This window comes from Crotalus tigris, unplaced genomic scaffold, assembly GCF_016545835.1.
Source record: "Crotalus tigris isolate CLP2741 ecotype Arizona unplaced genomic scaffold, ASM1654583v1 scf7180000024461.2689607, whole genome shotgun sequence".
NCBI lineage: Eukaryota > Metazoa > Chordata > Lepidosauria > Squamata > Viperidae > Crotalus > Crotalus tigris.
The window spans coordinates 2,369,972-2,390,447 of record NW_024100631.1 but is presented as its reverse complement, the minus strand read 5'-3'; the positions used below and the strand labels follow the sequence as shown (position 1 = coordinate 2,390,447).

General features: G+C 43.9%; 1 protein-coding gene across 5 annotated transcripts in view; it reads left to right on the top strand.

Moving 5' to 3' along the window:
* TOP3B (DNA topoisomerase III beta) overlaps nt 1–19,206 on the top strand; it is a 32,014-nt gene extending 12,808 nt beyond the window's left edge. Inside the window, exons 3-21 of one of the 5 annotated variants that reach the window (XM_039332291.1) lie at nt 2,167–2,588; nt 3,208–3,233; nt 4,638–4,756; nt 5,145–5,276; nt 5,670–5,776; nt 6,588–6,662; nt 7,263–7,459; nt 8,467–8,623; nt 9,186–9,299; nt 10,623–10,713; nt 11,514–11,668; nt 12,210–12,315; nt 13,743–13,889; nt 14,674–14,847; nt 15,508–15,636; nt 16,194–16,343; nt 17,431–17,531; nt 17,855–18,056; nt 18,672–19,153. In XM_039332291.1, the coding sequence (XP_039188225.1) occupies nt 4,687–4,756; nt 5,145–5,276; nt 5,670–5,776; nt 6,588–6,662; nt 7,263–7,459; nt 8,467–8,623; nt 9,186–9,299; nt 10,623–10,713; nt 11,514–11,668; nt 12,210–12,315; nt 13,743–13,889; nt 14,674–14,847; nt 15,508–15,636; nt 16,194–16,343; nt 17,431–17,531; nt 17,855–18,056; nt 18,672–19,153 (2,589 nt within the window). In that variant the 5' untranslated portion in view covers nt 2,167–2,588; nt 3,208–3,233; nt 4,638–4,686. Of the gene's footprint in view, nt 1–2,166; nt 2,589–3,207; nt 3,234–4,637; nt 4,757–5,144; nt 5,277–5,669; nt 5,777–6,587; nt 6,663–7,262; nt 7,460–8,466; nt 8,624–9,185; nt 9,300–10,622; nt 10,714–11,513; nt 11,669–12,209; nt 12,316–13,742; nt 13,890–14,673; nt 14,848–15,507; nt 15,637–16,193; nt 16,344–17,430; nt 17,532–17,854; nt 18,057–18,671 lie in introns of those variants that run through there. The other 4 variants (XM_039332290.1, XM_039332289.1, XM_039332292.1 and 1 more) reach the window with 4 other exon arrangements.
* Nucleotides 19,207–20,476: the final 1,270 nt, after the last annotated feature.

Sequence of the window (20,476 nt, the reverse complement as noted above, 5' to 3'; positions counted from 1 at the left end):
TTTGCGTGAGGCAAAGCTTGGTGCATTCTCCACATGCCAGGATCGGAACATAGATTGCACCCCCCCCATCGCCCCCCAGGCTTTGTCTTTTGGGATTTATATAGCAGGAATTAAGTTTCCGCAAAAGCTAACCGGCTTACTTTGGAGAAAGTAGATTCAGGAGCAAAGTGTTTGCATTTAGATGGCCAATCTGAAGAAGGGGAATTTTTATCCAAAGCTCTGATTCATGGTGGGAGAAACTAGTCAATGGATGGAAGGAAAAGCCACTGACTAACTGAGGGGTCCTTGGTGCCCTCCGAGCTTATGGAGACGTTTCATTACCCAATTAGGTAACATCATCAGTGCTAGAAGGGAGTGGAATTTATGGAGAGGAGGGAGGGAGGGAGGGAAGGAAGGAAGGAAGATAGGAAGGAAGGAAGGAAGGAAGGACTATGAGATCCTAAGTGCTCTCTGAGCTTGTCGGTTTTCTGGCAGACGTTTTATTACCCAACTAGATAACATCATCAGTGCTAGAAGGGTTTGTGGAAAGGAGAAGGAGAGGAGGAGGAGGACTGTGGGGTCCTTGGTGCTCTCTGAGCTTGTCGGTTTTCTGGCAGACGTTTTATTACCCAACTAGATAACATCATCAGTGCTAGAAGGGAAAGAGTTTTCCGGGAGGAGGAGGAGGAGGAGGCATCTTTTGATCTCTGAGCTGGGTTGTTTTCTTGTAGACATTTCATTACCCATTTAGGTAACATCATCAGTGCTAGAAGGGAGTGGGGTTTGTGGAATGGAGGAGAAGGAGGAGGACTGTGGTGCTCTCTGAGCTTGGTTGTTATCTTGCAGACGTTTCCAGACCCAACTAGGTAACATCATCAGTTCTAGAAACCCCACTCCTTACTAGCACTGATGATCTTACCGAGTTTGGGTCAGGAAACATCTGCATAAATATAACCAATAATAACTTCTGGACTTTCCTCCAGAAGCTGTGGCGTGCTCCAACACTGGAATTTTTAAAGAAGAGACGGGACAGCTCTTTGTCTGAAATGGTATAGGGTTTCCTGCCTGAGCAGGGGGTTCGACTAGATGACCTCCAAGGTCCCTTCCAACTCTGTTATTCTTTTGTAATAGGGATGTTAGAAAAACAGCTTTCTTTATTGAAGTTTAAGGTTAAACTTAACCTTAAAGAAGGTTTAAGGTTATTAAACAAGGAGAGCCTCATTCTCCTGATCTGTTTTAAATTACTGTCCGACAGAAGGCTACAGGGAAATCTTACAGGGAAATCTTCTGGGTTTAAACTAATTTTCTTCTACATTCCAAAGCAATAATACAATTACCCAAGAATGGGTACACGTGCTTTAGGTAGGGAAAATTCCAGTACCTAGCTTAACAGTGCCTAAAAGTTCTCATATGTACACTCTTACTGCCCTCTCGTGGACTACAGAAACAATGTGTAAATCTGTTTTTTTCTTTGACTACCAATTTTAAACTCCTGGCACGCGTGGCTAAAAAGAACAGGACTTAATACCTTCAATTTCCTTCATGACCAGCTCACAAAGAAAGGGACAATTTTCTGAGCTAGTCAAATCTCTCCATTACATGAATCATAAATGTACGGTTGGTATTTGTTCTCTATTATGCAATATTAGTTCTCGCTATGCACATGCATACATAATCCGAACTTAGCTGTTTCTCTGTGTCATATATGTGGGTATATGCATACTTCTGTATTTATGTATGTATATATGCATCTATGTACTGTATGTATGTATGTCATATTTATGTAATGTATATCAGAGATAGTGACTCTTGGAGTGTTGTATACAACGAAACTTCATTTTAATGTATGCCGATTAGTATACATTCAATAAAGTTATTCTATTCTATTCTATTCTATTCTATTCTATTCTATTCTATTCTATTCTATTCTATTCTATTCTAATTCTATTCTTTCTGAATTCTATTCTATTCTATTCTATTCTATTCTTTCTGAATTCTATTCTATTCATTCTGAATTATTATTATTATTATTATTATTATTATTATTGATCATCGCAGTCAGCCAGATGTTCAGACTGGATTGGGCATTTTATTATTGTTATTATTGTTGTTGTTGTTGTTGTTATTTTATTGTTATTTGTTTGCCGCCCATCTCCCGCCCCTTTCATTGCACGCCCCCCCTTCCAGGTGAGAAATCAAAAGAAGCCGGACTCGGAGACCGCTTGGATCGGACCGGGCGAAAGGATGCTGCGTCTCCATGGCCACGCGCGCGGAGGACCAGCCGGCAGGAGGGATACAGGAGCATCTCCAGCCGGCTCGGGAAAAGCAGGCAGCGGAGGCGGCGCCGGCTTCGGCTGACCCGGCAGTGGAAGCGGCGGATAAGGCGGCGTCGGAGGCCGCCTCCTCTTCCTTCTCCTTCCCCTCCGCCCCCTGCTAGACCCGCCCGGGTTCGGCTCCGCCTCGCCCGGCGTGCTTTGAACCAGCGGAGCCAAGCAGGCGGGGATGCCCCTGGTGGGCTCGGGAGGGGGGCTTCCCTTGCACACGCCTGCCCTTTGCACGCTCCAGGGAGGTGAGCATGCGGGCGAGCCTTGGCGCCTTCCCACGACTAGGTTGGTTGGCTTTCCCACGAGAGAACACGCGTCCCCGCGAGTGGTGCAGCCTCAGGTCGTGGGGTGGGGGTGGGATGTGTGCGAGAGTGATTCTTGCAGATTTAAATCTTTCTCTGAACGTTGCTCAGGTTTGATCTCTGGCTATTTTTTTTTTTTAAATCTTACTTATTAGGATTTTGCAGTCTATAAAATTAAAAGGTTAAGGGGGAGAAAAGGACATAGAGAGTAAGGAATGAAAAAAAAAGAAAGAAAATGTAGAAATGTCCCTTCCCCCCCCATGGAGTAATAGGCATCTTATTCCCCCCCCCTTTTTAACCGTTTTTGTAAATTCTCACCTGGTTCCTGAGTTTTAATGGAGAGGAATTGGCAAAAAAAAAAAAACCCTGTCTCTCTTGGCGATAAGCATATTTTTGTTATTTTAAAGCAGAGTTGTAGCTGGACCAAATTTGCAAGCAATATATTTGTAGGACTTTCTTGTTATGCCAGCTTGATGTCACCAAATCGCCAATGCTGGAAGGTTTTGACTCTGGTGAAATTGATCATCAGCTCTTCTCTTGCCTATTGCTGTTTTTATCAAAACAATTCCTAACAAATAACTAACATTTCTTTTCCCGGACAGGCAAGAATTCAATAGACACTATTTTGGTAGGTAAAGATCCTAAAATAACTTCTGCCTTGGCTGTATTTATAATTTCAGCCTGGGAAAATCATGCTTTATTAATAGCAAAGCATAGTTTTAATCGCATGTGATATGTTTTGGGCTTTTTTGGTGTGAACTGGATCCATAACCCATAATGCTTATTCCAAAATGGTCCCAATATAGGGTGGTTTGTACAAAACCTGGGTTAAAGTGTGTGAGACTTGGTGTTTTTGTGGGAATGCAGATATCATGCGGATGCTTAGGAGCTTAATCCTAACATAAACTAGAAGTAGTCATCCATTAACAACTGAGACTCATTGAGAATTGGGCTGCATACAGATTTAATATATTATTATTATTATTATGGTTGGTTGATTGCACAGTCATCCAGATGTTCAGACTGGATTTGCATTTTTATCCGCCTGTCGAGTCCTTTCCAAAGACCTGGGTTAGGCAGATGTTGTTTGATGGTGTTAAAATTCTTGTGGCAGGGTGTAAACTGTTTTGTAATAGACCGATGGGGATTTTATCAATCCTGGTATTCAAGTGGTACTCCAGATGTTTGAGATTGCACCCAAGGCGCCTTTATTATTATTATGGCTGGTTGCACAATCTGCTAGATGTTTAGACTTTTTTTTTGGATAGGCGGCATTTTTATCCACCTATCAAGTCCAAAAGTGGCTTATGACCATTGTTCACACTTAGGACCGTTGCCCCATCCCCATGGTCATGTGATCAAAATTCAGACGCTTGGCAACTGATGTATTTATGACGGTTGCAGAGTCCCAAACTCACTTAGCAAATTTCTTACTTAGCAACGTAATTTCTCGGCACAATTGTGATGGTAAATCAAGGACTTTCTGTGTTAGTACTGTCTTTGAACCATTCATAAGTCATTTTATTGAATGCTTTTATAATTCCGAATGGTGGTTAAATAGTTGTGAATCAAGGTCTCCCTGAACAATATAGAAGTATGTTTTGGAAAGTGTTTATACCTAATAAACATTTTCACATTAAATATGGCAAATTATACTGGAAGAGAGTTTTCAAAAAGTGGTAGGTTAGGCTCCAGCTGGGCAAATGTTCTGGACAAGCGAACAGAGAGGCAGTTTGGTCTAGTGGTGACTTTGGGCCAATCAGCAAGGGATTTTGAGTTTCTAGTCCCGCCTTAGCCATGAAAGCCAGCTGGATGACTTTGGGCCAATCCCTCCCTCTCAACCCAACCTGCCTCACAAGGTTGTTGTTGCTGGGAAAATAGGAGGGGGAAGATGTGTTGGATATATTCACTGCTTTGAGTTATTTATAAAAATAATAAGGGTGGGATACAAATAAATAAATAAACCGAGAAGAGAAACTGAATTTTTCAGCACTCCTTTCCAAAGTATTCAAGAATGTTGTTTTTTTTCCAGGCTGAAATATTTTCTTCCAGTTTGAAGGCTTCATCACCATTATTTGAAGATGAAGATAGTCCTTATGGTAGCTGAGAAGCCCTCTTTGGCTCAATCCATCGCCAAAATCCTTTCAAGAGGTTTGGGGGAAAAAGGATATTCTGTTAATATTAATTATAATTTTGAATGTCAATGTTATCTATCTGTCTGTCTGTCTGTCTATCTATCTATCTATCTATCTATCTATCTATCTATCTATCTATCTATCTATCTATCTATCTTTCATTCTATTCTATTCTATTCTATTCTATTCTATTCTATTCTATAATGTTAATAGCAAATCATTTACCTTAAAATCGAAACAGTTACCGTACAACAACTTGATGTATGCTCTTATCTCTTTTTTTTTCATTTTGCTTGTTTCCTAAAAAGATCCCTTTGAAGTTGTAACTTGAGAGGATGTTTGTAATATCTGGCCTTTTTTTTTTTTGTAGTGCAATATTGTTGTGTTTTTTCCCCCTAATGTAGGAAATATGTCATCACGCAAAGGGTTAAATGGGGCGTGCTCTGTCTATGAATTTACCGGTCCTTTCATTGGACAAACTGTCCACTTCAAGATGACGTCAGTATGTGGTCATGTGATGACGCTGGATTTTATAGGTAAAATGATCATTGTTTGCTATTTTAGAAAATAGAATAGAATAGAATAGAATAGAATAGAATAGAATAGAATAGAATAGAATAGAATAGAATAGAATAGAAGCTGGAAGGAACCTTTGAGGTCCTCTAGTCCAGCCCCCTGCTCAAGCAGGAGAGCCCATACCATCTCAGACAAGTGACTGTCTAGTCTCTTCTTAAAAATCTCCAGGGATGGAGCGCCCACAATTTCTGGAGGCAAGCTGTTCCACTGGTTAATTGTAAATCGAGGACTCCCTGTATTCAGGCTACAGAGCTCAGTTTATCAGAAGCCACCCATGACTTCACGATCAATTAGCCCAGATATTATTCTGATGCTTTACAAAGACGATGATGATGTTTTTCCGCCCTTTTTAGGGAAATACAACAACTGGGATAAAGTTGACCCAGCCGAGCTTTTTAGCAAAGCTCCGACGGAAAAGAAAGAAGCCAATCCCAAACTTAACATGGTGAAATTCTTACAGGTAATGAATGAATTCTTGGGAATTTGCTGAGAAGTTGAAGTATTTATCGACCGGACTGTGAGAACCAGGTTGATCTGTTCAGACAGAGCTTTGTGTGGCTAGTTGTAAAAGCTGTCCACTAAGCCAGGGGTCCCCAACCCTCGGTCTGTGGACCGTGGTCCACAACATGTCAGAAACTGGTTCCGAGGTGGCGCAGCAGTTAGAGTGCAGTACTGCAGGCCACTTTAGCTGACTGTGTTCAGCAGGTCAGCGGTTCAAATCTCACTGGCTCAAGGTTGACTCAGCCTTCCATCCTTCCGGGGTAGGTAAAATGAGGACCCAGATTGTTGGGGGCAATGTAAATATATATATACATTGCTTACTGGTGTACACCGCTTAGAGAGTGCTTGCACTTAAAGCGGTATATAAGTCTCATAAAATAAATACATAAATAAATATGGGATGCAGACAGCAGGCAAAACCATGTCCCCTCCGGTCCATGGAAAAAACCTCTCTCTCACTTAACGGTGCTCAATTGCGATCGTAAGACGAGGACTCTGTGTAGTTCATCAGTAGAGGGACTACCTTCAATTTGATTGACGGGGCTTAGTGCCTGAATCCAATGGAGGTGGTTTTGCAAAACCGTCGTTTATGGCTTAGGATGGTGGGAAAGATCTTTCTTTCTTTCCTGAAACTCTGGTAAATATTGGCTCTTTCAGCCCGACCAAACTGGTAGAAATTCTACAAAATGGGATCTTAAGAGCTTGGTAGGTAGCAAAGCGGCTAGGCCAATTAACTGGGAATGAAATGTATCTTTTCTTGGATTGCTCAGGTGGAAGGGAGAGGCTGCGACTACGTTGTCCTGTGGCTGGATTGCGACAAGGAAGGTGAAAATATATGCTTTGAGGTATGACTCACGATCTGACTGCGACGTTTTCCTTGGTTTAACCGGGTTGAGCATCCCAAATCCATGCCACTTGCCAAGTACCTAAATAATAACAATAACAACAACAACAACAATAATAATATAATAATAATAATAAATGCTGTCTGAACATCTGGCTGACTGTGCGATGATGATGATGATATAATAATAGTAATAGTAATAGTAATGGTGCAATCCCAAAACAACTGGAGCCCCACTTGAACACCATTGGCATTGACAAATTCGCTATTAGTCAATTGCAAAAGGCGGCCTTACTAGGAACTGCTTCCATCCTGCGACGATATCTGTAATACCATCAAACATCCACACCTGCCTATCCCAGGTCCTGGGTAAGGACTCGATAGGTAGACAAAATGCCAAATCCAGTCTGAACATCTGGCTGACTGCGATGATCCATAATAATAATAACAACAACAACAACAACAACAACGACCTTGGAGGTCATCTAGTCCAACCCCCTGCTCAGGCAGGAAACCCTGTACCATTTCAGACAAATGGCTCATTTGTGGTCGTAAGCTGAGGACGCCGTGCACCTTACACCTTTTGCTTCCTTGCTTCTAGGTCCTGGATGCAGCCCTCCCGGTGATGAATAAACCTCGAGGGGGTGAGAAGACGGTCTACCGAGCCAAATTCAGCTCCATCACGGACACGGACATTTGCAATGCCATGAACCAGCTGGGCGAACCCAACCACAACGAAGCTCTCTCAGTTGACGCACGGCAAGAGTTAGACTTGAGGATCGGCTGTGCATTTACCAGGTTTTGAACTAGATTTTGTATCTTGGCCTATTTCTTTCCTGGGCCTTCATGGAGAACTAGTTCGGCCATTCCCTGCACATATTTAATTGCATTATAGCAATAGCCCTTAGACTTATATACCACTGCATAGTACTTTACAACCCTCTCTAAGCAGTTTACAGAGTCAGCCTTTTGCCCCCCAACAATCTGGGTCCTCATTTTACCGACCCCCGGAAGGATGGAAGGCTGAGTCATCCTTGAGACTTGAACTGCTGAGCTGCTGATTGACAGCCAGTAATCAGCAGAAGTAGCTGCAGTACTGCGTTCTAACCACTGGGCCACCTCAGTGTTCTATTATAGAATAGAAACACAGAATAACCGGAGCTGGAAGGGACTTTGGAGGTCTTCTAGTCCAACCCCCTTCTTGAGCAGGAGACCCTATATTGTTCCAGACAAATGGCTGTCCAGTTTTTTCTTAAAAGCCTCCAATGATGAAGCACCCACAACTTCTGGAAAGCAAGCCGTTCCACTGATTAATTGTTCTCACTATCAGGAAATTTCTCCTTAGTTCTAGGTTGCTTCTCTCCTTGATTAATTTCCATCTGTTGCTTCTTGTCCTGCCTTCAGATACCTTGGAGAATAGCTTGACTCCCTCTTCTTTGGGGCAGCCCCTGAGATACTGGAAGACTGCTATCATGTCCCCCCTCGTCCTTCTCTTCATTAAACTAGACATCCCCAGTTCCAGCAGCCTTTCCTTATATGCTTTAGCCTCCAGTCCCCTAATCATCTTTGTTGCTTTTCTCTGCACTCTTTCTAGAGTCTCAACATCTTTTTTACATCGTGATGACCAAAACTGGATGCCGTATTCCAGGTGTGGCCTTACCAAGGCCTTGTAAAGGGGTAGTAACACTTCACGTGATCTTGATTCTATCCCTCTGTTAATGCAGCCTAGCACTGTGTTGGCTTTTTTTAGCTGCCGCCGCTCACTATTCCCACTTCTCTGTTACATTCTCTATTTATTCGTACAGGTTTCAGACAAAATATTTCCAGGGTAAATACGGCAATTTGGACAGTTCTTTGATCTCCTTTGGGCCTTGCCAGACGCCCACGCTGGGATTTTGTGTGGAGCGCCATGATAAAATCCAGTCGTTTAAACCCGAAACCTACTGGGTGTTGCAAGTCAAGGTAATCGGCCCCAGCACTTAATTATTTGGGAAGATTACATCCCACCCCCCCAAAAATCATACAGGTGGTCCTTGACTGCTGTTCATTTAATGACCATTCCAAGTTACGACGGCACTGAAAAAAAGTAACTTAACGATAGTTTTTCACACTTACGACAATCGCAGCATCCTCATGGGTCACGTGATCAAAGTTCAGACACTTGGCAACTGGCATGTACTTACGACGGTTGCAGCGTCCCGGTTTCATGTGACCCCCTGTTGCAATAAGCACAGTCAATGGGGAGGGCAGATTCACTTAACAACCGTGTGACTCGCTTAACAATTGCAGTGATGGACTTAACAAGTGTGGCAAGAAAGGTCTTCAAACGGGGCACAAATCACTTTGCAGACCTTTCACAGAAACATTGGGCTCAGTTGCGGTCGTAAAGCGAGGACTACCTGTATTTAGCTCAAACTTTCAGCATGCAGGCCGAAAAGAACACCGTAGCAGATCCTGATGGAAGACTCTTTATCAGAAGAACTGGAGATATTTTGTTTTTTTCTAAATGTTTCCTTCTGACCAGGTGGTTCCCGACAAAGACAGTTGTTTGACCCTGGAGTGGGACAGAGTGAGAATCTTCGACCGAGAAATTGCTCAGATGTTTTTGAATCTAACAAAAATGGCCAAGGAAGCGAAGGTTAGTGTTGTCGGTAAAAGAATTTGCGTTCCTTTCAGTGATGGATTTAATCCGCCTTGGGTCACAGTTAATGTCGTTAACTATGTTGTCGTTTGACGCTTTGAAAAATTGAAACTAAATACAGTAGTGGCCAAAATTGTGGAAACCTTTTGGGAAAAGTGTATTTTTGAGGTTTGATGGCGAATAACACCACTTTTTTTTTCGGAGTAGTTCCGTAACATTATATATCAATGGAAAGATAATTTAATCAAGAATGTAATGCAACAAAGTTTGTTCCATTACCTGTACTGTATTCTATGAAGTTGTAGCCAAAGGACCAGAACAAGGAAGCACAACTTGCTTAGGTTGATCTCAGGTAGCTTTCCTTCATCTGATGGTAGCCAATGAGCGTGAGTGTTTAGAGAGCCAATCAGGTGTCATCTTGTTTTGGCAATGAGCCAATCAGATCACAGTAGGATCCGGTTAGGTTATCGATGTCCTGTATTGAAGCTGAGAGGAGGACGTTTGTCAAGTGTGTTATGTGATGGCTATCAAGCTGGTTGGGGTTTTTTTTGTGTTCTTCCATTGAGTGAACTTGTGAAATGTAATAAAATTAAAATAATGGTGCAAAGAGTTGACCGGTTGCCCAGAAAGCGATGTAAAATAGTCTTATTAAGTGAACAAGGCTACAGTTGTAAAGAAATTAGAAGAAAAGTGGGTGGAATCGTAACCCAAGCTGGCATTTCTACTGTACGCTTTCCCCAAAAGGTTTCCACCATTTTGGCCACTTCTGTAGGTATACAGGAAATCCTCAACTTATAGTAGTACATTTATTTCGAAGTTACAACGGCACTGAAAAAAAAAGGGATTTGTGACCGTTTTTCACACTTACGACCATTGCAGCATCCCCAGAGTCACGTGATCGAAATTCAGACCCTTGGCAACTGACTCATAGTTACGAGGGTTGCAGCGTCTCAGGGTCATGTGATCCCTTTTGTGACCTTCTGATAAGCAAAGTCAATGGGGGGGGGAAGCCAGATTCACTTAACGACCGTATTACTAAATTAACGATCACAGCGATTCCCGTAAAAACTGTGGTGAGAAAGGTTGCAAAAGGGTGCAATTTTCACCCAATAGCTGTCTACCTTAGCAACGGAAATTTTGGGCTCCATTGCGGTCGTAAATCGAGGATTCCCTGCGTAGCAATGTGCAGTTTGCTCCCTTCCTCTCCCTGTTGTAAATTAAGAGAGAATGAAATTTCAATCGTTTTTCCTAGGACTTGATTTATCTGGATAAAAATTGTTAAGGAACATCCCCCCCCTTTTTTTTCTCTTTTTTTTGCAGGTGGAGTCTGTGAGTAAAAAGGAGAAAGTGAAACAACGGCCTCTCGCTCTCAATACGGTGGAAATGTTGCGGGTCGCCAGCTCTGCGTTGGGTAAATAGGAGAACCTACAGCAGGATTCCGTTCTTTTAAAAAAATAGCAATAGCAATAGCACGTAGATTTATATACCGCTTCACAGGGCTTTACAGCCCTCTCTAAGCGGTTTACGGGGTCAGCCTCTTGCCCCCCAACAATCTGGGTCCTCACATTACCGACCTCGGAAGGATGGAAGGCTGAGTCAACCTTGAGCCAGTCAGGATTGAACTTCTGGCAGTGGGCAGAGTTAGCCTGTAATGCTGCATTCTAACCAGTGTGCCACTGCGCCTCTTGATAATCTGATAATCAGATTAGAGTTGGAAGGGACTTTGAAGGTCTTCTAGTCCAACCCCCTGCTCAAGCAAGAGATCTTATACCATTTCAGACAAATGGCTGTCCAGTCTCTTCTTAAAAACCTCCAGTGATGGAGTGCCCACAATTTCTGGAGGCAAGTCGTTCCACTGATTAATTGTTCTCATTGTCAGGAAGTTTCTCCTTAGTTCTAGGTTGCTTCACTCCTTAGTTAATTTCTATCTGTTGCTTCTCGTCCTTCCCTCTGGTGCTCTGGTGAACAACCTGACCCCTTCTGCCTTGTGGCAGCCCCTCAGATTCTGGAACACCGCTTTCATGTCTCCCCTATTTCTTCTTTTCTTTAGACTAGCCAAACCCAAGTCCCGCAGCCGTTCTTCATGTGTTTTAGTCTCTAGGCCCTTAAACCATCTTAGTTGCTCTTCTCTGAACTTCTTCTGAAGTCTCAACGTCTTTATTTCTAACGTGGTAACTACTGATTTTCAACCTATTTTTTCCAACCTTGCAGGAATGGGACCGCAGCACACTATGCAGATAGCTGAGCGGCTGTATACCCAGGGTTACATTAGTTACCCTCGAACAGAAACGACGCATTATCCCGAAAATTTTGATTTGAAAGGCCCTTTGCGACAGCAAGCTAATAATTCTTACTGGGCTGAAACTGTAAGTGATTGACATTAATCTCGTTGCCAAAAGACCCTTAAGAAATCAAGCCAGACCTCAATTCGCAGAGAGTCCTCGGCTTACGGCTAGTTGCTTAGTGACTGTGTGAAATTCTGAGAGACTTATCTAGGGGTACTTACAATCCGTATTCAAAGTTCTGATGTTTGTTTCTCTGGGGTCACATGTTGGGCCAAATTTAAGCTGTTTGCAGCGTCCGACAGTCACACGACTGTGTTGCGTGACAGTTTTGCCCCAAATTGGATATATTTGGCAGTTACTTCCCATTTTTAGAATAGAATAAAATAACAGAGTTGGAAGGGACCTTGGAGGCCATCTAGTCCAACCCCCTGCTCAAGCAGGAAACTATACCATTTCAGACAAATGGCTGTCCAGTCTCTTCTTAAAAACGTCCAGGGTTGGAGCATTCACAACTTCTGGAGGCAGGTTGCTCCACTGATTAATTGTTTTAACTGTCAGGAAATTGCTCCTTAGTTCTAGGAGTTCCCTGGCTCATACATGCTCTGTCTGGTTTTCTCCTAAGGTCAAAGCATTATTAGTGGAAGGCATCAACAGGCCACGGAAGGGCCACGATGCCGGAGATCATCCCCCCATCACACCAATGAAAGCTGCCTCTGAAGCAGAATTGGGTGAGTAATTACTCATGTTTGTAAAACACTCCGGAAACATTGTTGTTAGTTGCAAGTTGTGTCTGACTTATTGCGACCCCATGGACAATGTTCCTCCAGGCCTTCCTGTCCTCTACCATCTTCTGGAGTCCATTGAAGCTCCCGCCTCCTGCTTCAGTGACTCCTTCCAGCCACCTCATTCTCCATCGTCCCATTCTTCTCTTGCCCTCCATCTTTCCCAGCATCAGGCTCTTCTCCAGTGAGTCCTTCCTTCTCATTAGGTGGCCAAAGTACTTGAGTTTCAACTTCAGGATCTGGCCTTCTAAAGAACAGTTGGGGTTGATCTCCTTCATGACTGACCGGTTTGATCGCCTTGCAGTCCAGGGGACTCGCAGGAGTCTTCTCCAGCGCCAGAGTTCAAAGGCCTCCATTCTCAGCCTTTTTTATGGTCCAACTTTCACAGCCATACATTGCAACTGGGAAGAAACATTACAAGCAGCCATTCATTTAGCAACTAGTCAAAGTTATCACACCAGTGAAAAAAAAGGGATGGCCATGCTCATAACCTTTGCAGCATCTCCATGATGGTTGCAAAGTCCCAGGGTTCATGTGATCCCTGTTCACCAACTTCTCAGCTAACTTCCGACAAGCCAAGTCAATGGATTGGATTCGTTTACCGACCACGTGATTGACTTAACAACTGAAGCGGTTCTCTTAACCACCAAAAAGGCTTGGAAAAGCAGACCTTATAGGGGACTTTCTCTCAGTTAAGGGGGTCTCAAAGGTGCCTTTTCAAAATGCAATGGACGGTGTCTTTTTCCCCTTAAGGGGAGAAGGGAAGATGAAACCATGAAGGGGAGGGGAAAAAAAAATAACACAACTTCAAGAAAGAAGAACCTGTTAGAAAGAAACTCAAGATATCCCCACCTTGATTTTCATTGGTATAAGATGGATCAGAGAGGAACTCAGACAGCAGATACAGGTCGTCCTCGGCTTAGTAACTGAGCCCAAAATTTACGTTGCTAAGCGAGACATCGTTTAAGCGAATTTTGCCCCACTTTACGGCCATAGTTCTTAAATGAATCACTGCCGCAGTTACATTAGTAACACGATTGTGAAGTGAATCTGATTTCCCCATTGACTTTGCTTGATCACATGACCCTGGGACACTGCAACCGTCATAAATATGAGTCAGTTGCCAAGCGGCTGAAATTTGATCCCGTGTCCAAGGAGATCTTGCAGCGGTCGCTAAGTGTGAAAAACAGTCCTGAGTCACTTTGTTTTCGGTGCCGTTGTAACTTGGAACAGTCACTAAACAAACTTTCGTAAGTCGAGGACTACCTGTCCTTTGATGTTCACTACGATAAAGAAGTCCTCGAATAGCAAGCTGTGTCTGGGACTTGAACTGGCCTACCTGGAAGGGCTGAGCCACCTCTGTGTGTTCCTAGGGGGCGATGGATGGAGGCTGTACGAATACATCACAAGGCATTTTATCGCCACGATCAGCGCTGACTGCAAATACCTTCAAACTACTATTGTGTGCAGTGTTGCCTCGGAACGTTTCACCTGCATAGGAAAGACGGTTCTTTCGCCAGGTAAGAAAGAGAATAGAATAGAATAGAAAAGAATAGAATAAGGAATAGAAGAATAAAATAGAATAGAATAGTAAATAGAATATTAAATAGACCAGACTAGACTAGACTAGACTAGACTAGACTAGACTAGACTAGACTAGACTAGAATAGAATAGAATAGAATAGAATAGAATAGAATAGAATAGAATAGAATAAGGAACATGAACAAAATAGAACAGAGTAGAATAGAATAGAATAGAATAGAATAGAATAGAATAGAACAGAATAGAATAGAATAGAATAGTAAATAGAATATTAAATAGACCAGACCAGACCAGACCAGAATAGAATAGAAGAGAAGAGAATAGAAAATGGAATAGAATAGAACAGAACAGAACAGAACAGAACAGAACAGAATAGAATAGAGCTGGAAGGGACCTTGGAGGTCTTCTAGTCCAGCCCCCTGCTCAAACAAGAGAACCTATACCATCTCAGAGAGGTGATTAAGACACGGTACACTGCTTTCTAGCAGCTCATTTGGGACAAATTGAGTTCCTTTGGGGCTGTCACAAAGAAGAGGGGGTTAAGCTTTCTTTCTTTCTTTCTTTCCTTCTTTCTTTCTTTCTCTCTCTTTCTTTCTTTTTTTCTTTCTTTTTAATTTCCTCCCTTCCTCCCTCCCTCCCTTCCTTCGCTTTTATGTTCTTTATAAAACTTGAAACACCAAAAAATAGGAAGAAATACTACCTCTTTTTAAAAATGAGTTCCGAATTGCTACTTGCTTTTAAAAAAAAAAAATTCATTACAGGGTTCACTGAGATAATGCCTTGGCAAACTATCCCTCTGGAAGAGAGCCTGCCCAGCTGTGAGCGTGGAGACCTCTTCCGTGTGAATGAAGTGAAGCTGCTGGAGAAGCAGACCAGCCCACCCGATTACCTGACGGAAGCTGAACTCATCACATTGATGGAAAAACATGGGATAGGTAGGGACCTTCCTTTCTGGTGGCACGTTGAGCACAAGGGGGTGGAAAGGATGTCCTCACCTTTTTCCAGAGGATGGCCATCTCGTGTTTCTTGCAAGGTTTACAACGTGTCAGGAGCTGGTGATGGTAAGGTTGACTTGAATGGACGGGTCCGATTAAATGGAAGAGCGTTGCTTCTCCATTAATTCATTGATCATGGTCCTTCATCCGTGGTGTGGCCAATTTCTGGTTTCCAGAATGTCTCCAAACCATCACCAGAAGTTCTGAGGGGTAAATAACAACACAAAGAGTGAAATAACCGGGTCTTCAACTCAAGAATTTGCTTTGAGGATCAAACCTGAATTTCCGGTAGACCAATATATCCTGTCAGGGGTCTTCTAGAGAGGAGGGACCCGGTGGTCCTCCAGATGCTGCTGAACATCTGCTCTGTCTTCAGAGCTGGCCATGTTGATGAAGGATCCTGAGGGCTGCCTCTTCAGAGGCTTTCATTGCCAGGTCATGAGCTTATCAAACCAGCCAGCTTAGCCTCAGTCTGCCCCGTCTGTGAAATGGGCGTAACGATGCAGCTTCCAGACTCATTTTTTTTTTCAGATCGTAGGGAAAAGTGTTGGAACACAGGGAAGGGCTGGGTTAACGCAATGAGTACTGTGTTGTTGTTAGGAACGGACGCCAGCATTCCTGTCCATATCAACAACATTTGCCAACGCAACTATGTCACTGTGGAAGGGGGCCGCAGGCTGAAACCTACCAACCTGGGCATCGTCTTGGTACATGGCTACTACAAAATAGGTAATGGGCCATTTTGTGGTGGGGGAGGATAGTGATAGGGAAATGAGTCTTAGGGCCAGGTTATTGGAAGGACTCTTCATCTCACAGGGAGAAGTTCACCTATTTTTTCTGGGCAATTGAAGAGAAGTGGTCAGGTCCCAGAATTCCCTAGACACCAGGTTGTAAAATTGGTGGACTTCAATACCCAGAATTCCCCAGCCAGCCTGCTTTAAGACAGGGTGGATGCCAACTCCCAGAATTCCTCAGCCAGCATGCTTAAAGACATGTGGACTTCAGTACCCAGAATTCCCCAGTCTGCATGCTTTATGATGGGTGGACTTCAATTCCCAGAAGTCCCCAGCCAGCATGCTTAAAGATGGGTGGATGTCAACTCCCAGCTGGCTGGGGGGATTCTGGGTGTGAAGTCGGCGGTCTGAAAGATGCTGAGTTTGAAAAACAGAGACCTCAGAGGACTCCATGCATTTTGCAGAAAGCCTGGATGCTTCTCCCAGGCTGTTCTTCGTGAACATCCCGCAAGCTTTAATCTATCTCAGTTTCCCTCTTCCCCCCCTGGGTAGATGCGGAGCTGGTTCTGCCCACCATCCGCAGCGCAGTGGAGAAGCAGCTCAACCTGATTGCTCAAGGAAAAGCCAATTACCACCAGGTGCTGGAACACACCTTGGACATCTTCAAAAGGAAGTTCCACTACTTTGTGGATTCCATTGCTGGTAGGTCTCCCCTCCTCCCCAGAGGCTCCCTGGCTGGCAAGTTAGAATTTGCCAGTCATTAAAAGAAAAATCACATATATGAGTCAGGGATTTTTATACATAAGAATTCTATTCTCCCCCCCCCCTTTTTTTTCTTCTTCTTCTTTATTTTGCCTTTCCAGTGGCTTTTTACTTAAAAGAGATTTGTGTGTTTTTTATTTTGCCTTTCCAGTGGCTTTTTACTTAATAGAGATTTGTGTTTTTTGTTTTTAAAGAAGAATATGCAGTCATAACACGGTAGTTTGGGGAGAAATACTCATCCACTGAATCTTGACTCTTAGGAGCTGTCCAACAATTCAGTGGTTTGTCTTTTCTGGTTATGAATTCGAAAGAGTTATACACGGTTATACAGAGTGAATAAAATATAAATGTATAACTGCTGTAGATCAGAAGCCTCTTTCATTCTTTTTCTTTCTTTCTTTTCTTTTTCTCTTTCTTGCTTTCTTTCTCCATATCTTCTTTTTTCCTTCTCTTTTTTCTTTCTCCTTTTTTTTCTCTTTCTTTTTTTCTCTTCCTCTTTCTTGCTTTCTTTCTCCCTATTTTCTTTTTTCTTTCTTTCTCCTTCCTCCCTTTTTCTTTCTCTTTTTCTTTCTTTCTCTTTCTTTCTTTCTCTTTCTCTCTTCCTCTTTCTTGCTTTTTTCTCCCTCCCTCCCTTTTCTTTTTTCTTTTTTCTTTTCCTTTCTTTCTTTCTTTCTTTTCCTTTCTTTCTTTCTCTCTCTCCTTCCTTCCTTCCTTCCTTCCTTCCTTCCTTCCTTCCTTCCTTCCTTTTCTTCTTATTTCATACAATGACAATAAAGTTTATTATTATTATTACTATTATTATTCCTTTTCTTTTTCTCCTTCCTTCCTTCCTTCCTTCCTTTTCCCTCTCCTTCCTTCCTTCCTTCCCTATTTATTTGTCCCTTTTTTTCTTACTTTTCTTTTTATCTCTAAATGTTTTTCCTTTGCCAAAAAGTAAAATTATTTTTTAAAATTGAAAAGGCGATCCAGGCGTGCACTTGTAAAATTATCTGCCCATTTTGTCCCACCTGCCCTCCCTTCCCTGCAGGCATGGATGAGTTAATGGAAGTGTCTTTTTCACCTCTGGCTGCCACAGGGAAGCCCCTCTCCCGATGCGGCAAATGTCATCGTTTTATGAAATACATCCAGGTAAAAGAAAATCCTTAAGCCCACGTAAGGAAAGAGATCTGCGATGTGATATATTTTTATTTTAATGCAAAAAAGAGGGAAGAATCAAAAATACCTCTAATGGGGGAATGGATTATGAATGCCTTTGTAGAGCTGGCTAAAATGATTCATTTGATAAAGAGGGAGGTATTTTTATAAAAGGCTAAAATATCCTTTATGGACTTCTTCTATTTTTTCTTTTAACTAAAAATGGAATAAAAACGAACTGGTCATTTCAGGAACCTGATGGGAACCGGCTTCTCCAGAAGTTCTGAGCTTTGTGCTTGTTATTTTATTTTTTTTAGGCCAAGCCGAGCCGTCTTCACTGCTCGCACTGCGACGAGACCTACAGCCTCCCCCAGAACGGGACAATCAAACTGTACAAAGAGTTGCGATGCCCCCTGGATGATTTTGAGCTGGTGCTGTGGTCGTCTGGATCCAGGGGAAAGAGTTACCCACTCTGCCCTTATTGTTACAATAACCCTCCTTTTAGGGATATGAAGAAAGGTGAGACTTAGTAGGAGACAGAAACTATACAATCCTGGGTTTCTCAACCTCGCCCAGGTGAACACGGATGGATTTCACCTCCCAAAATTTGGGGAGTTGACGTCCACACACCTTAAAGCACGGGTGTCAAACTCACCGCGTCAGGTGACGTATTGGGATGTATTGCATTGCTGGAACGGGGGTCGGCGTGGCCTCCGCATGATGCAACCAGCCCGCGGGCCAGCAGTTTGACACCCCTGCCTTAAAGCATGCTGGCTGGAGAAGTCTGGGAGATGAAGCCCTCCCATCTTAAAGCATGCTGGCTGGGGAATTCTGGGAGATGAAGTCCTCCCATCTTAAAGCATGCTGGCTGGAGAATTCTGGGAGATGAAATCCTCCCATCTTAAAGCATGCTGGCTGGGGAATTCTGGGAGATGAAATCCTCCCATCTTAAAGCATGCTGGCTGGGGAATTCTGGGAATTGAAGTCCTCCCATCTTAAAGCATGCTGGCTGGGGAATTCTGGGAGATGAAGTCCTCCCATCTTAAAGCATGCTGGCTGGGGAATTCTGGGAGTCGAGGACTTCCTGCGTTTTGAAACCCAGCCTCTCTCCTTGCTTCCTCCCGCCTTCGCCAGGAATGGGCTGCAACGAATGCACCCACCCCAGCTGCCAGCACTCGCTCAACCTGCTTGGCATTGGCCAGTGTGTGGAGTGCGAAAGCGGGGTGCTGGTGCTGGACCCCATCTCCGGGCCCAAGTGGAAAATGGCCTGCAACAAATGCAACGTGGTCGTGCATTTCTTCGAAAACGCCCACAAGGTGCGCGTGTCGGCCGAGACCTGCGAGGCCTGCGACGCCGCGCTGGTGGACGTGGATTTCAACAAGGCCAAGTCGCCGCTCCCCGGCGGGGAGACCCAGCACGCCGGCTGCGTCTTCTGCGACCCGGTTTTCCAGGACCTGGTGGAGCTGAAGCACGCCGCCATGAAGCACCCCATGCACCGGGGCGGGCAAGGGAAAAGGCAGGGGCGAGGACGAGGGAAGGGCCGACGGCTCGGGGGGAGGCAGCCCCCCAAGAAGCCGAAAGACAAGATGGCGGCCCTGGCGGCTTATTTTGTATGATTGCCGTGGCGCGGGAAGCGTTTCGTAATACAATCCCGGAGGAAGCTGCTTTCCGTTCGTCTTCCTTGGTCTTATTTGATCCTAAATGGCCCTGATAACGTTACATAGTTCGGTAATGAAACGTCTGCAAGCCAATGACGAAGCTGGAGAGCAGAGGGTCCTCAAACGTGGCCCTTTTAGGACTTGTGGAATTCTGGGAGTTGAAGTCCACCAGTCACAAAAGGGCCACGTTTGAAGACCCTCTGCTGAAGAGGGTCCCAAGGACAGCGCAATTCCTAAATTTAGGGACCGTCTGCAGTTATGATGGTGAGGAAGAAGTAGTAACTGCAGCCGGTCCTCAGGTTTACGACCTTGGCAGGACTGCAAAGCAAAGGGAAGCCGAGAACAAGATTATAAGCACAGCCCTGGTTTCATTTAGCGATGGCTCTGCTTAGCGGCTGAGTTGCCAGTTGCTAAACTAGAACTGTCAGATCAGCAAAAATTCCCCCGAAATACGTTTCCGTGGTTTTGTGTGTGTGTGTGTGTGTAGAGAATTGTGCATTTTATTTTAGAAAAAACTTTTGCAGGGCGTTTAGATTAGATAACCTTTATTGTCATTTTTTTTCCCTGTGAGCACAGTGGCACCCGCTTAAAAAAAAGAAATTTAGTTGCTTCCTCTCCAAGTGTACACAAACATAACACATATTGAAAACATACTATATACAACATGTATAGTAAGTATATAGTATGTTTTGGTGCACCAGTGCGGCTTTTCCTTGCCTTGAACAAGGCAAGGTCCTTGCCAGCTGGTCCCCCCCCCTCAAAAGAGGAAAAGTTTTGCAAGGGGGGGATAGAGAATCGTGCCCCCCTTTTTGGGGGGTGGGTTTTTTTTTTTTTTGGCATTAAAGGACACTCCAGGAAGCCCTCTGGTCTCCCCTGTAAAACAAAAGGTTTTGCAGGAGGGGTTAGAGAAACATGCTTTTGGGGGGGCGTTAAAGGACACCTCCCTGCTTCCCCTCCCTTCAGAAAAAAAAACTTGCATGGCCTTTTCCTTGCCTTGAAGTCCCCCCTCCAAAGAGGAAAATTTTTGCAAAGGGGGGTAGAGAATCGGGCCTTTTTTCGGGGGGGGGGGGATTGGCATTAAAGGACGCCCCCAGAAAGCCCTCTGGCCTCCCCTCTAAAAGAAAATATTTTTGCACGGGGGGGGGTTTAAAGAAAAGTGCTTTGCTGGGGTTTTTTTTGGTTTTTTTTTTTTGCATTGAAGGACACCCCCGGGAAGCCCCCTGGCTGCTTCCCCCCCCCTTCAGAAAAAAAGAAAAAAAAACTTTTGCATGGCCTTTTCCT